This window comes from Dasypus novemcinctus, chromosome 12, assembly GCF_030445035.2.
Source record: "Dasypus novemcinctus isolate mDasNov1 chromosome 12, mDasNov1.1.hap2, whole genome shotgun sequence".
Classification (NCBI taxonomy): domain Eukaryota; kingdom Metazoa; phylum Chordata; class Mammalia; order Cingulata; family Dasypodidae; genus Dasypus; species Dasypus novemcinctus.
Genome location: NC_080684.1, coordinates 10,511,240 through 10,527,242, shown reverse-complemented (window position 1 = coordinate 10,527,242; position 16,003 = coordinate 10,511,240). Strand labels below are relative to the sequence as shown.

At 38.3% G+C, this 16,003-nt stretch overlaps 1 protein-coding gene across 19 annotated transcripts in view; it reads right to left on the bottom strand.

The window, feature by feature from the left end:
* PPHLN1 (periphilin 1) overlaps window positions 1–16,003 on the bottom strand; it is a 146,609-nt gene that overhangs the window by 113,773 nt on the left and 16,833 nt on the right. For all 19 annotated transcript variants that reach the window (XM_058307835.1, XM_012526877.3, XM_012526875.3 and 16 more), the window contains one exon: window positions 13,961–14,052. In XM_058307835.1, coding sequence (XP_058163818.1) covers window positions 13,961–14,032 — 72 coding nt within the window. In that variant the 5' untranslated portion in view covers window positions 14,033–14,052. The remainder of the gene's footprint in view (window positions 1–13,960; window positions 14,053–16,003) is intronic.

Genomic DNA, 16,003 nt, shown 5'->3' with positions numbered 1-16,003 from the left:
TGGCTTTTCCATTTCTGCAAAAAAGACTGTTGGGAATTTTATTGGGATTGCACTGAATCTATAGCTCAATATGGACAGAACTGACATTTTAATGATATGTATGTCTTCCAGACCATGAACACGGAATGCGCTTACATTTATTTAAGTCTTCTTTGGTTTAGCAATGTACTGTAGGTTTCTAAATACAGGTCCTTTATGTCCTTGGTTAAGTTTATCCCAGATATTTGTTTTAGTTGCTATTATTAATGGAATTTTTTTGTTTCCTCCTCAGATTGTTCATCAGTAGTGTACTGAAACAATATTGGTTATTCATAATAATCTTGAATCCAGCCACTTTGATGAACTCATCTATTCTAGTAGTTTTATTGTGGATTTTGGGGGGATTTTCTAGATACAGGATCATATTATGAGAAAAAATGAAAGCTTTACTTCTTCCATTCCTATTTGCTTTTTATTTCTTTATCTAGCCTAACTGCTCTAGCTAGAACTTCTAGCACAATACTCAATAACAGTGATGACAGTGGACATCCTTGTCTTGTTCCTGATCTCAGCAGGAAAGCTTTCAGTCTTTAGCCATTGAGTACAATGCCAGCTATAGGTTTTTCATATATGCATTTCATATATGCATGTTATTTTGTCAAATGCCTTTTCTGCATCACTGAAGAGTAACATAGGATTTTCTTCTTCAATTATAAATGTGGTTTATTACACTAATTGATTTTTTTGTGTTGAACCACGCTTGCATACCAGGGATAAAACTCACTTGATTATGTGTTATAACTCTTCACATGCTTTCAGATTCGATTTGCAAGTATTTTGAGAATTTTTACATCTATCTTCATTGCAAGTGTTGGTCTGTAATTTTTTTTTTCATAGTGTCTTCATCTGGTTTTATATTAGAGTCATAGTTTCATAGACTGATTTTGGTACCCTTTTCTGTTCAATTTCTTGGAAGAGATGAAGCAAGACTGGATTTAGATTATCTTTAAATCATGGGTAGAATTCATCATTGAAGCAATCTGGTCCTGGGCTCTTCATTTTGGGACATTTTTTATGACTGTTTCAATCTCTTCCTTCACATGTTCTTGGTTTGTTGAGGTCTTCTATTTCTGCTAGGGTCAGCGTAGGTTGTTCGAGTATTTCCAGGAATTTGTCCATCTTGTCTACATTGTTCAATTTTGGGGCATACAGTTGTTCATAGTGTCCTCTTATGATGTCTCTCATTTCTGTAGGATCAGTGGTTAACATCCCCCTCCCATTTCTGATTTTGTGTCTTCTTTCTCTTTGTCAGTCTAGCTAAAGTTCAGTCAAATTTGTTTATCTTCTTAAAGAACCAACTTCTGTTTTTGTTGATTCTATTGAGTTTTCTTGTTCTCAGTTTCATTATTTCTCCTCTGATCTTTACTATGCCTTTCCTTCAGCTTAGTTGGAATTAGTTTCTTGTTCACTTTCTAGTTTCTCCTAGTGTGCAGTTAGATCTTCGACTTTAGTTGTTTTCTTTTTTAATGTGAACATTGAGGGTTATAAATTTCTCTCTTAGCACTGTCTTTGTGGTGTCCCATAGTTTTTGATACGTTGTGTTCTCATTTTCATTCATCTCAAGATATTTAATGAATTCTCCTACAATTTTTTTGATCCACTGATTTAAGACTAATAATAAAGACTGTGTTGTTTTATCTCCATGTACTGATGAATTTTCCCTTTTTCCATCCATTATTGATTTCCAGCTTCAGTCCATTATGATCAGAGAAAAGGCTTTGTATAATTTCAATCTTTTAAAATTTATTGAGACTTGTCTTGTAACCCAACATATGATCTATCCTGGAGATGGATTCATGACCACTTGAAAAGAATGTAATCTTGCTCTGTTGGGGTGTAATGCTCTATAAATGTTAGGTCTAGTTCATTAATCATATTATTCAAGCTATTTATCCTCTGTCCAGATATTCTATCCAATACTGAGAGTATTGTATTTAAGTCTCCAACAATCATTGTAGAGACGCCTATTTCTCCCTATAGTTTGCCAGTGTGTGCCTCAAGTATCCTGGAGCAGATCAGGTGCATAAATATTTAAAATTATTTCTTGGTGAAATGTCCCTTTGAATAATATAAAATGTCTTCCTTCATTGCTTATAACAGCTCTGCATTAAAAATTATCTTGTCTGATATTAGTACTGCTACTCCTGCTCTTTTTTAGTTACTATTTGCATGGAATATCTTTTCCAACCTTTCACTTTCAACCTGGTTGTGTCCTTACATCTGAGGTGAGTATCTTGCAGACAGTACATAGATGATTCATATTTTATCCATCCTATCAGTCATGTCTTTTCATTGGGGAGTTCAAGTCATTTAATATTCAAAGTTATTACTGTAAAGGCATTACTTTGTCAATTTTGTCCTTTGGCTTTCCATTGTCATATCTTACTATTGTCTGTCTTTTTACCCTTTAATTTATCCTTCCTAATAATCTTCATTTAATACTCTTCTCCAAGTCTCTCACTCTTGATTTTTCCTTTCAGGCTATAGCACTCCTTTTAGTATGTCTTGTAATTCTGGTATTTTGGTAACATACTCTCTCAATTTCTGTTTGTCTGTGAAGACTAAACTCACCCTCACTTGTGAAGGGCAGTTTTGCCAGATAAGAATTCTTGGCTGGTAGTTTCTCTCTTCCAGTACCTTAAATACATCATACCATTTACCTCTCACCTCCATGGTTTCTGATAAGAGTTTGGTACTTAATCTTATTGAGGTTCCCATGTATTTGCTACTTTGAATTTCTCTTGCTACTTTTAGAATCCTCTCTTTATCTCTTATATTTGTCATTCTGAATTGTAGGTGTCTCAGAGTAGATCTATTCAGATTTATTTTGTTTGGGGTGTGTTGTCTTTCTTGGATATTAACACCTCTGTCCTTATAAGGAATGGGAAGTTCTCAGTCATTATTTCCTCAAATATTCTTTCTGCCCCTTTACCATTCTCTTTTCCTTCTGGGACAGCAATAACACATATTATTGAGAAGTTCACATTGTCATTCAATTCCCTGTGACCCTGTTTCATTTTGTCTATTCTTTACTCTTTCTGTTCTATTTTTTCCAGTTTAGATATTCTGTCCTTGAAATCACTAATTCTGTCTTCAAGCAATTCAAATCTGTACACACATGCCTCTAATGTATTTTTAATGTCATCCATCATGTCTTTCATTCCCATAAACTGTTGCTTTCTTCGCAAATTCTCAAATTGTACTTTATGGGCCCTCAAAGTCTTCTTAATATCCTTTATCTCTTTAGTCATATTTTCCTTCAATCCTTGAACTGATTCAGGAGATATGCATGATTGATTAGTAGTCCTAACTCCTGTATCTTTTAGGATATTTGGTTTGTTCCTTTGGCTTGGCCATCTCTTCCTGTTTCCTAGTATGTCTTGTAATTTCTTGCTAATGTCTAAGCATCTGAAGAGGTGGGTGAATTTACTCTGATGGTCAATTTCTCTCTCTTACCTGTTCCTCACCCCCCCCCCACACACACACATACACATGGCTCTTCTTTGTTTTTTCATTCAATTTATCCTGAGTCTTTAAAACTGACCAGTTTAAGCTATCAAAATAGAGCCAGGGACTCTTGAATGGTTCAGGGTGTAGATTTTCTCCCATGAGTATGGAGTAAGAGGGATCTAAAAGCAGTTTTTCTCCTTACAATTTTCCTCACCAGTCAGCAGATGGCAATTGTTAGGAAACTTTTCCACAGAGATGGAAATGAATTTCCACAATTGGAAGTTTATCTATATCTAACAGCCATTCTGTCAGAAACTTGACAAAGGCTAAGAAATCAGATCACCAAGCTCATATAAATTATAAGTTAAAATGCTTTTTAAAATAAGAGCCTTATATGTATCTAGAAGTTAAATGTAGACATTCTGTGATAATCAATTTCCTTCTTATACACAAATTATTATGCTTACATCCATATGCTCTCCTATCTACCTACCTATTTTAAGATCAAATAATAACTTAAATGAAAGCATTTTATAAATGTAACATTAATAAATAGAATGCTATAAAGTACTACAATAATGAATGGTATGACTGTCAAGTTGTATATTAAATGAAGATTTCTATTAGCACTAAAATGATTTAATATTAGCACTAAACTATATGAGTATTCAAACGATTTCCAGGTTCCTCCAGGTTAGATGTTCACAAAAACACTGGCTTTATTAATGAGGACATACTAGTATAGTAGATACCTTCTCAGCAGCACCCTATTTATGTCATACTTTATGTCACATATAATAATTCCTCAAATACTTTTCTGATGTATCAGAATCTGGGAAGGAATCTGGGGTAGGGAGTCAGCTAGTATTAAGTAAAAAATAAGAGAGAAATTAACTGAAATTGCTTTTTTGGAAAGAGAGCACAACTCAAGTACACAAAAATAAAATAGAGCACTATATTCCTCTACCCCAAGTACCAATGACAGCGGGTTCTCACTTTTTAAAGGACTAAAGTTTTATATTTTGAAAAAATAATGTTCTGGCTTTTCAAAACTTTTAAAATTTAAGTATAACAAGTATGCAGAAAAGTACACAGATCATAAATGTTATGTGGGCTACTTTCACCTGTTTTGGAACTTTGTATGAAGAAAACATACAGGATCTCCTCTTGTGTCTGGCTTCTCTTTCAGTGTTATGTTTGTGAGGCCCATCCATATGGCTGAATTTGGCAATTGTCTATTCACTTTCATTGCTGGATAACTGCATGATTCATTTATCTGGTCTGTTAGACATTTGGACTGCAGCCAGATTGGAGATCTTGTGAATAATGTTGCTCATGAACATTCTGTTACTTGTCAAGATGATATACCAATAAGGGTTTTTAAAGAACATTAGATAATCTCTGCTTTGTAAGCAAATATCGAAAACTTACATTATATTTTCATTAGATCCAAATCCAGAAATTATAACTTTACTCACATTTCTAGTTCTAATTTCACTTATTAAATTCTTTAATCCAAGGATTCAGTGGTTCGATGAAATAGATATGAATATAAAGTTACTTTTTTCATTTAAATGTAGGCAACAAGCAACACAACAGTAACATTATCTGTGACACTGTCACACAGAAATCACTGATAATTTCATATATCAAAGCTGTTACAAGTATTTCTAAATATTGTTTAAATTCATCAGATACTTTGAAATTACAGAAATTAACCCTTCCACTATCTTCTGTTATATAATGACCTACTAAAGAAGCACATATTACTTTAGTACAAATTTGGTGTTTAATAGTTTGATATTTACATTCAAATGTGTTTTCCTTTAATTCTGTGTATTTTATTTCAAAGATTATTAAAACATTATCCTAAAAAAGGATCCACAGGCTCCCCTACATTGCTAAAGGGATCATGGCACAAAAAAAGGTAAGGGGCTCTACTTTATTTAACTAAAATGTACATATAATATAAAAGGCAGAAGGAAACTTTCCAAGAGTCATCTAAGGGAGAGGGGAAGTTTTAAATTACTCACCAAAATAAGGCCAAGAATACCAGAAAAAAAACACATCTGAGTCTTGTGGAGGGGGGATGTGGAGATACAAAAGGATTTATAAATTAGGAAAGGCTGACTGAGGGGAGAGCGGAGACCAATCTAATGGAATTTAAAGAAGAAAAAGGAGAGAGATGAATCTGTACAAGGCCTGGGCAGATTCTATGCCTTCAAAAAGAGAAACAAGATCTAGATTCCATCCTCTCCAGGAAGAACCACAGCTTGACTCCCAGCAGCAACCAGATACCAAAGGAGTAAAACTTACCCACGGGCATTTAAAGGCAGTTAAGTACATCTATTAATAGGCTGATTTTAAGGACGCTAGGATACAAAATATTTCTCCGTACTTGCTTATATTTTACAAGGGAAATTATTTTGAAAGGGAAAAAGTGCCTGTTTCACATTTACGTATCCACACAAATGGTGTAAAATGAATCCTCATTCATTAACTCTTTTTTTTTAAATTTCTCTTCCCTTCTCCCCCAAATCCTCTCCCCTCCCCACCTCCCCGTTGTCTGCTCTGTGTCCATTTGCTGCGTGTTCTTCTTTGTCTGCTTCTGTTGTTATTAGCAGTATGGGAATCTGTGTTTCTTTTTGTTGCGTCATCTTGCTGTTTCTCCGTGTGTGCAGTGCCATTTCTGGGCAGGCTGCACTTTCTTTCGCACTGGGCGGCTCTCCTTACAGGGCACACTCCTTGCATGTAGGGCTCCCCTATGCGAGGAAACCCCTGCGTGGCACGGCACTCCTGGCACGTGTGGGCCAGCTCCACATGGGTCAAGGAGGCCCGGGGTTTGAACCGCGGACCTCCCATGTGATAGATGGACGCCCTAACCACTGGGCCAAGTCCGCTTCCCCATTAATTCTTCACTTGTCATTTTCACTTCAACTCTTGCCATCATGAAGGACTCTAATGTTTTTTTATTTTTATTTTTTTTTAAGATTTTTATTTATTTCTCTCCCCTTCCCCTACTCCCCCAGTTGTCTGCTATCTGTGTCCATTTGCTGTGTGTTCTTCTGCGTCCACTTGCATTCTTGGCCACACTGCAAATCTATGTCTCTTTTTGTTGCGTCATCTTGCTGCGTCAGCCATGTGTGTGCAGCGCCACTCCTGGGTAGGCTGCATGTTTTTCACATGGGGAGGCTCTCCTTGTGGGGCACACTCCTTGCGCATGGGGCTCCCCTACACGGGGGACCCACCTGCATGGCATGGCACTCTTTGCATCAGCATTCGCATGAGCCAGCTCCACACGGGCCAAGAGGCCCTGGGTATTGAACCCTGAACCCTCTACATGGTAGGCAGACACTCTTACCAGTTGAGCCACAACTGCTTTCCCTAATGTTCTTCTAAATCCTCTTATATTCAGACAAAATCCAAAGCTATTAGATATGAACTCTCTCAAAGTCAATCTCACACAAACATATCTATAATCTGAATCTACCTTCACTCCTCGTTCTCCAATTTTAAAGAAAAGAATACAACCCTTTCTCCTTTTAAAAGCTAATCAGGGAGCAGATGGGGCTCCAGCAGTTAAGCACCCTGCCTCTCACCTGTGAAGTCCTGGGTTCAGCTCCCGGTTCCTCTTAAAGAGGAGGAGCAGACATAGAGCTGATGCAAACAGCAGGGAGAAGATGTGGCTCAAGCAGTTGGGCACCTGCCTCACACATGGAAGGTCCCAAATTCGGTTCCCAGTGCCTCCGAAAGACAAGTGGACACAATGAGCAGACACAATGAGAGAGCCATCTCAGGGGGCGGGATTAAAAAAATTTAAATTAAAAAAAAGATAATCACTTCACAAGCACTGTTGATCTCTGGGGTCTAGCTTCTTTACTTGTTTACCCTCTTGTATATTCAACTTCTCCTTGCACTAAGGCTCCCTACCTCAAATGTATGTGTCATGTTAAAAATATTATAATAATAAACCTATGGGTACCCACTAGCATTGCCCAATTGCATTTTCATCACAAGTCTAAAGGAAGAGCTGTATGGTTTTCTCACCTGCATAAGCATGCTACAAACCCCCTGCAAATTCCCTATGGCCCTGGCAAAAATGCAAACTAAGGGCCCTTCTTATTGGTCTTTCTGACACTGATATAACCGATTATTCCAACCTTAAAACTTACTCCTCCCTGGCTAATCTGAGCCAGCTCCCTTGCCTGAACCACTGCAATTGTCTCATGGCAGGTCACTCTCCTTACAGTGTTTTGTGGATTTTTTGAGGGGGCTGGTAGTTCTACCACTAAGTCACATAGGCTTCCCTGAGTTAATTTTTTCACTTGTTTTGCTCATTGTGTTTCTCTTATCTCAGGAGGCACCGGGAACTGAACCCAGGACATCCAATGTGGGAGGCAGGCACTCAACTGCTTGAGCCATATCCACTCCCCTCTTCCATTCTTAACAGATCTTTATGCCAACTTTGACTGCATTATGTTGTTATATAACATAGTATACATACATAATAGGGCATGTATAAATAAAATAAATGTTTTATAATTTTGTTCATGATTTTATCATAAGTATATCCCAATGTCTGAAATTATATTTCAGCACCCAAGTACACCTCTTTTTACTGCACTTTGTTTTACTGTGCTTTGCAGGTTTTTTTGTTTTTTGTTTTTTTTTACAAATTAAAGTATTGTGGTAATCCTGCTTCAAAAGCAAGTCTATCAGTGCCATTTTTCTAACAACATGCACTCATTTTGTATCTCTGTGTCACATTTTAATTAAGGTATGTACAATTTTTAAGACAATGCTATCGTACTTAGATTACAGTATAGTGTAAATATACCTTTTATATGTACTGGGAAACAAATATTGAGATGTTTGCATTGCGACATTCATTTTATTGACACATTTGTTTTATTGTGAAATTCGCTTTATTGCAACAATCTGGAACCAAATCCTCAATATCTCAGAGGTATGCCTGTATATATTCCCACCCACATTTTGTAGCCTCCAAAACATTCTACTGGGATCTATAAATGTTATGCTTTTTAGTACTCCTACCATAACTCTGAAACTGCTTGTCTAACATTCTAGACAATACAGTGCATTTTTTTTAATTTCATTTTGGGAGTGGCTGTGGCTCAATCAGCTGGGCTCCTGTCTACCATCTGGGAGGCCCTGGGCTCGCATCCCCGGGCCTCCTGGTGAAGGCAGGCTGGCCGCACACTGCAGAGAGCCCTCCGCCCAGGCACCGCAGAGTGCCGCCCGGCCCGCAAGCGCCACGGAGACTGACTCAGCAAGGCGACGCAACAAAAATGGACACAAGCAGAAAAAAAACCGCACAAGATCGTGCAGCAAACAGACACAGAACAGACAGCAAGCTAGCTGCAAGGGTGGGGAGGACAAACAAAAATACAGACACAGAAGAACACACAATGAATGGACACAGAGAGCAGACAGCACGCAAAAAGCCACAAAGGGAGGGGGTTAAAAAAAAAAACTTCATTTGACGGGAGAAAACTATTCATATTCACAAGTATTTTATTTTTGTCTTTATTTTTTTAATGTTACATTCAAAAAATATGAGGTCCCCATATACGCCCCATCACCCTCCCCCCATAGCAACATTCTCCTCGGTCGTCATTAGACATTCACTGCATTTGGTGAATACATCTCTGAGCATGGCTGCCCCTCATGGTCAATGGTCCACACCATAGCCCACACTCTCCCACAGTCCACCAGTGGGCCATGGGAGGACATACAATGTCTGGTAACTGTCCCTGCAGCACCACCCAGGACAACTCCAAACCCTGAAAATGCCCCCACATCTCATCTCTTCCTCCCACTCCCTACCCCCAGCAGCCACCATGGCCACTTTCTCCACACCAATGCCACATTTTCTTCAATTACTAATCACAGTAGTTCATGAATAGAATATTAGTAAGTCCACTCTAATCCATACTCTATTCCTCCATCCTGTGGACCCTGGGATGGTTGTGTCCACTCCACCTCTATATCAAGAGGGGGCTTAGATTCCACATGGATGCTGGATGCAATTCTCCTGCTTTCAGTTGTAGGCACTCTTGGCTCCATGGTGTGGTGGCTGACCTTCTTCACCTCCATGTTAGCTGAGTGGGGTAAGTCCAATAAACCAGAGTATAAGAGCTCAAGTCTGATGAGGCTGAGGGCCTGGATGTCACATGGTCAGTTCGGAGAGTCAGGTCCCCTGGGTATACACTAAACCCCAGTACCAACTACAGTTCCGGTAAAAGTAACAGGAGAGGCTTGTGGACAAAGATCACATCTGAGTCCAGCTCCATCAAACAGAAACACAAACTCCAGAGTAGGGCCAACATATTCACTAATATTTTTAAATGTTTACTTTCTGAGCATGAAGTTTTGACAAAACATGGAAAAACAAATGCACAGCCACTCTTGACATCTGGCTGTACCTGGAAAGCAACACACTAAAATATGTTTTTTCCTTTACACTCTGTTCAAGTTCTGTGCCCATTATCCTAATGATACCTATGCCAACCTGCTCCAAAGTTTGACTTTTAGCAGAGTTGGTAAATGGTAGTCAGCCGCTTAGGTGACTGGAGGGTAGAAGGAAGGGGAAAACCAGCATATTCCTCCCCCTTCCTTTCAATCTCGAAAAAGGTCTCCAATGCGGGTCACACCTGCTCTGTCGCTGCAGCCTCCATGTAACAGCCCTTAGGCAGTGCTGGGTCCCACTGGGCAACGCAGATCTGAGGACTCTGGTAACACCAACTCCTCCCTTTGTCCTTCCTACTTCCTATGACTGTGAACTCCCCATTTAGCTTCTCAGCTCTTCCTTACCCAACTCCAATTCTCTGTATTAAAGTTGCTATATTTTATTTTTCATTTATTTTAAAAGATTTGTTTTTCTTTTCCCCCCTTCCCCTCCTCCCACCCTGCTGCTTTTGCTGTCTGTGTTGTCTTCTCTTCTCATTTTCTCTCCTCGAGGATTCACCTGGATTCAATCCTGGAGACCTCTGATGGGGAGAGAGGGTCCCTGTCAATTGCACCATCTCAGTTCCAAGTTTCTGCTGCACTTCACCTTGACTCTGCCGTTGTCTCTCTTTTGATGTGTCATAATCTTGCTGCGTGACTCACTTGCGTGGGGCACTGGCTCACCACGTGGGCACTCGCACAGGCACTGGCTCACCAAGCAGGCATGCCTTCTCTTTTTTCTTTTTCAACAGGAGACCTCAGGGATCCAACCCAGGTCCTCCCACATGGCAGGTAGAAGCTCTATCAGTTGAGCCACATCTTCTTCCCCTAGAGATGCTATATTTTAAAAGCTCAAAATGATTTCAGTTTTCCTGGTTAAATGCTGACTAATACAGCACCTTACCAACTTAAAAAACCAGCTCTCCACCACTTTTTTCACAATTTTTCCAGTTTCTTTGCCATTTAACTTTTTTTAGCTGTTTAAAAGTCCTTTATTGTAAAATTGTACATAAACAGAAAAATAGATTGAATGAAATTACAAATTTTAAACAGGAGTGCAAGGCCAGGTGCCATTTAACTTTTTAAATACACTTGGTGGACAGATGTGGCTCAACTGATAGAGCTTCTGCCTACCATATAGGAGGTCTGGGATTCGAACCCAGGAGCTCTGGGCCCGTGTGGTGATCTGGTCCACGTGCAGTGCTGCCGTGCATGAGTGCCGTGCCACGTGGGGGTGCCCCTGCATAGGGGATTCCCATGTACAAGGAGTATGCCCCACAAGGAGAGCCGCCCCACGTGAAAAGAATAAAGTGTAGCCCACCCAGGAGTGACGCCACACACATGGACAGGTGATGCAAGATGATGCAACAAAAAAGAGATTCCCAGTGCCACAGAGAATGCAGGCAGACACAGAAGAACACACAGTGAATGGACACAAAAGAGCAGACAAGGGGGGCAAGGGGAAGGGAAGAGAAATAAATAAAAATAAATCCTTAAAATACATAAATAAATATACTTGGCATACAGATGGTTTTCATTTTTATGTATTCCAATATAAAGCTTTTCAAGATTTCTTCTACTGCTCTTGTTTGAGAAGTCCTTTTACATCAACATCACATAAATATTTGTCTTAATTGGAAAGTTATTTTTTCTGTTGGTTTCCACAGAAAAGAAGATTTTATATTCCTAAGCACAGCCACCACTTAAATGGAATCCCACTTAATAGTAGGTGCTGGTGTGATGGCCAACTTAGTCAACTCAGATTACTCTTCTGTGAAATGGAGATATTACTACCCACTCAGAACTGTTCTGAAGATTAGAAATTTTATATATACAACCCTTCGTAAGCAGGCACTCAAATTTACAATAATAAATTACCATTTAGTAGTTATCCCCTCTTTGAATGTACCTTATTTTATCATTGAGAACCACTCAAATTTGTTACATAATTTTTAAAAAATCATCTAAATAGAAAAGAAAAAAAAGGCAATCTCCAAAAATTTAAAAACAACTAAAACAAACCAAGCATATATACAACTGTTGGAATAATCACCCAGAAAACTGTTTTATGTATCTTTGAAATTCAGTATTTAAAATCTCTACTGGCATATCAAAGTGTACCTGGAGAGGAAGGGTCCTTAAAAAATAAATTTAAAGTCATTTCTTTCTGAGCCTTTTGTGGACCCCAGAAAATTACTTTCTAAGCTAACCCATTCCTGTGCATGTTCACTATGTGAGATCTTTTGGTTAGATTCAGTTAAGGCCACTTTGGGTTAGATCACTTTCGATTAGATCACTTCATGATCTTTGATAGACTATGTCAGCAAGGCATGACTCAGGTTGGGTCTCAGCCCTCTCACTAGAGCCTCATATAAGCAGAGAACTGGAAGCAGAAACACAGAGAAAAAAAGAGAACTGCCATTTTTACCCTGCCATGTGCAGGTGGACTCCAGGATTGTCCACAGCTACAGAAAGACAGAGAAACCCTGCGAGGCTGAGAGAGAGGCCAGAGGCTGGAATCAGCCAAGCAGCCTGAAGCTGAAGAGACCAGGCCCGGGGAGAGAGAAGCCACATGCCTGATTGCCCCCAGCTGAGCCCAGGGAGAAAGTGCGCCTGGAGGAGAAGGCCGCCATTTTGCCTTGCCCCGTGGCAGGAGTTCAGGACCTGCCAGGAGCTGACCTTTGGTGAAACAGCATCTGTGATGATGCCTGGATTTGGACATTTTCAGAGCCTTGGAACTGTAAGCTTATACCTTAATAAATTCTCTTTAAAAAAGCCAACACGTATCTGGTATATTGCATTGGCAGCTTATGGCAAACTAACACACTATCCCTGCATTACCTTTATGTTTGTTATATTTACCTATGTCACTTGTTTTCAACTAAACTATAAAATAATTTTGTCAAGTTAAAAAAAAATTCTTAAACATTGGAATTTTTATTAGAAACATAGTAAACCTACAAATTAACCTGGAAAGTAATGAAATGTAGCAATAATTAAGTTTGCTCATCCTGAAACATGGTAGGTCTATTTTTTCCATCTTAAATTATCTTTAAGTTATCGCCAACCTAAGCGATAACTTAGGCTAAAAGACATTCCCTAAATATGACACCACTCATCTAATAGGCTATAAGGATTAAATAATATTCAATTATATTTAACCCACAATATATCCATGTACCACCATCACAACTCCCAACCCCCTAATGCTTAGAATAGGCCTATGCAGAAGCTGAAGGTAAATGACTTGTTGACAGCTTGCTGACCTTACCCAAAACCTCCGTTATGCTTCCAAAGAGGGTATTGGTAAGAGAAAGCATATATTCGTCAATAAATATCAAGCTCCTCCTATGTGCCAGGTACTAAGTATAGTATGGAATATACAATTTGCAATAAAGCAAGCTACATGGAAAGAGAAAAGGCCTGACTCAAAATTCTAATTCCAACAGCAACAAAGAGACGAGTAGGACAACCTACCAGGAACTGCCTCCTTCCCTGAGAGGCCTCAGTCATTCTCACTCAGCACTGCTTAGCCAGGCTGCCTGATGATAGTGAAACGCATCTGTCATAACTAGGGACATCAACATATTTTAGTTCTACAAGGAAAGTTATCCTCTTCAAAAATGAAAGCCTATTTTTCAACTTTCATTCATGCTATTTGCAAACATTTTCAGAAATATGCAAAAGTAGGGGACAGCCTATAGTAGAAGCAGGTACTCAGATACTTCTGTTAACTGATGACCTGACCTACAAAAACTAAAATTTTCTTCACAAATTAATTCAATATAATCCATTCATTTTGGAAATTTAAACAAATTAAAATAGAGATCTCTAAATTATTGCCTTTTATTTTCAAATTTTTAGCTTATGAAAGATAAACGATCCATTTTCCAATCTAGTAAATTTTTGACATCTGAAGATTTTGTTAAGAGGCCTAGCTTTCATGTATCAAATTAACTGAGAACCCAGGTTTTGAATTACTCTCCGAGGAGGAGCAACTTACACTGGGGTGACTCCGAGGAGGCAGTCTTTCTCTTGGAAGTCTTTCATAGTCATATCTTCCCTCAGACCACATTTCATCTCTTCTGTAAGCCACTGAAGAATAAAAAAGAAACCAAAGAATTACAGTTTTCGTGTTACTAGGAAATAAGAGAGGAGATAAGGAAGGAGTAAATGATCATTTTCTAACTACAAATATTTTCCAGAACTACTTAAGGAAAAAAATGTAAGTGACCAAAATCAAAAGGAAAAAAAAACAGTGATTAAGGCAACTCTTCTTCCAAATTATTTCGAAATTTTCTTTAAAAATAAAAAAGTAATAAGAAGCCCCATCTTCCTTCTATTTTTAAAGTTAATTAAATAAAAGCTTCAAAAAGCTTTTTCCCACCAACTGTTGGAGGAAGAGGCATAAGACCACAAACACTTCACTCTCATACAGGAAAGAATAGAAAAGATCTATTTTAATGGATAGTTTAAAAGGTTGATCAGCAAAGCTACTCCTTTTTCCTGATGGATGGTTTATGTAATATTATGTTTTGCTTTTCTACATTCTCTGAGCTCACATTTCCTCTCTGTATGTTCACTTCAGCAGTTAAAACTGAAGAAAAAAAGTGTTAAATGAACAATCTTGTAAAAACACATGCGACAGTCTTGACCCTTAAACAAACCCTGAAACAAACTACTCTTGATTTTGTTTTTAATGCTATAAATGTATGTGAATGATAAGGCACCCACATAAAATTGAAAATTAAAATAAAATTTCTTTGAGCATTTTTTTAAATTTGGAATGAAGAGAGCAGAGGGTCTATTTTATTTATAAAAGTAAAGAACGCTTCTGCTTTGACTGAGAGATGAGACTTTCTGGGTATTACAGTGAATTACAGGGCTTAGGGGGCACATAGCTGCCTGTGAACAGGGAAAGGACAAGACAGACAAGGCAAACGAGAGAAGAAGAAAAGAGGGTACTGGAAAAACAGTTCTAAGGTCACGTATATGAAATGGGATCAGGGGTTTGCAAATTTTTCCTGAAAAGGACCAAACAATAATTATCTTCACTTTGCAAGGCACAGGTCTCCTCATGAATGCTCAATTCTACATTGTAATCAGAAAGTAACCATAGACAATACATTAATGTACAGGTGTTTGTGTGTTCCAATAAAGCCAAAACAGGAGGCTGGCCTATTGGTGATACCTTGCTACCCTGGAGTACATGACAAATGGTAGGACCAGGAGAGAGCAAAGTAATAATGGAGCACGTTCTGGACCAAGAACTGTGAATCATCCTGATGTGATGTGTGGCAGAACAATCATGAGAAGTGAAATGGGCCAAGTATGAATTTAGGGTCTATTAGACATAAAAAATACAGTTGAACAAGTCCAGATCAGATGCACATCCGACACATCTGTGACGAATAACCTTCAAAGAACACATACATTGAAGGATTTTTGGTAGCTCTTTATGTTGCAATAGTAAATGGGGAGAAAAAGAAAAGATGGATACCCCATTTGGTAGTGTAGGCTAGCTAGGGAGTAACTTAGGTTAAGCTAAACAGGAAAAAGAGGTTAGACGATAAGAACAGGATTTTTTAACCCAGAGTACAAAACAATCTTGATTTTCTGTTAAAGCTTATCTATACCTTTTATACAAACAGACCCAATGAAATGGAAGAACTAGCTAACCGAAGATGCCTAAGAAAATCTTAATTTCTTTAAGAGTTAAAAATTCACTTTTAACATTATGCATATTACCCCAAAAGAGTAATGGACACATGAAATGAACAGTTTACAAAAAAGGAAATACAGATGGCTCTTAATCATTTAAAAAGATACTCAGCATTTTCAAAATAAAGAAAATGAAAACTACAACGCAGTACCATTTTTCACCCCAAAACTGTTTTGATGAGAAGAGGGAGAGCAACACTCTGATATATATCAATGAAAGACGTATAAATTGGCACAAATCTATGGGAACAATTTGGCAAAATGGACTAAAATTTTAAAGGCACATATACTTGACATGGCAATTCTACTTTTAGGTATACTTTGC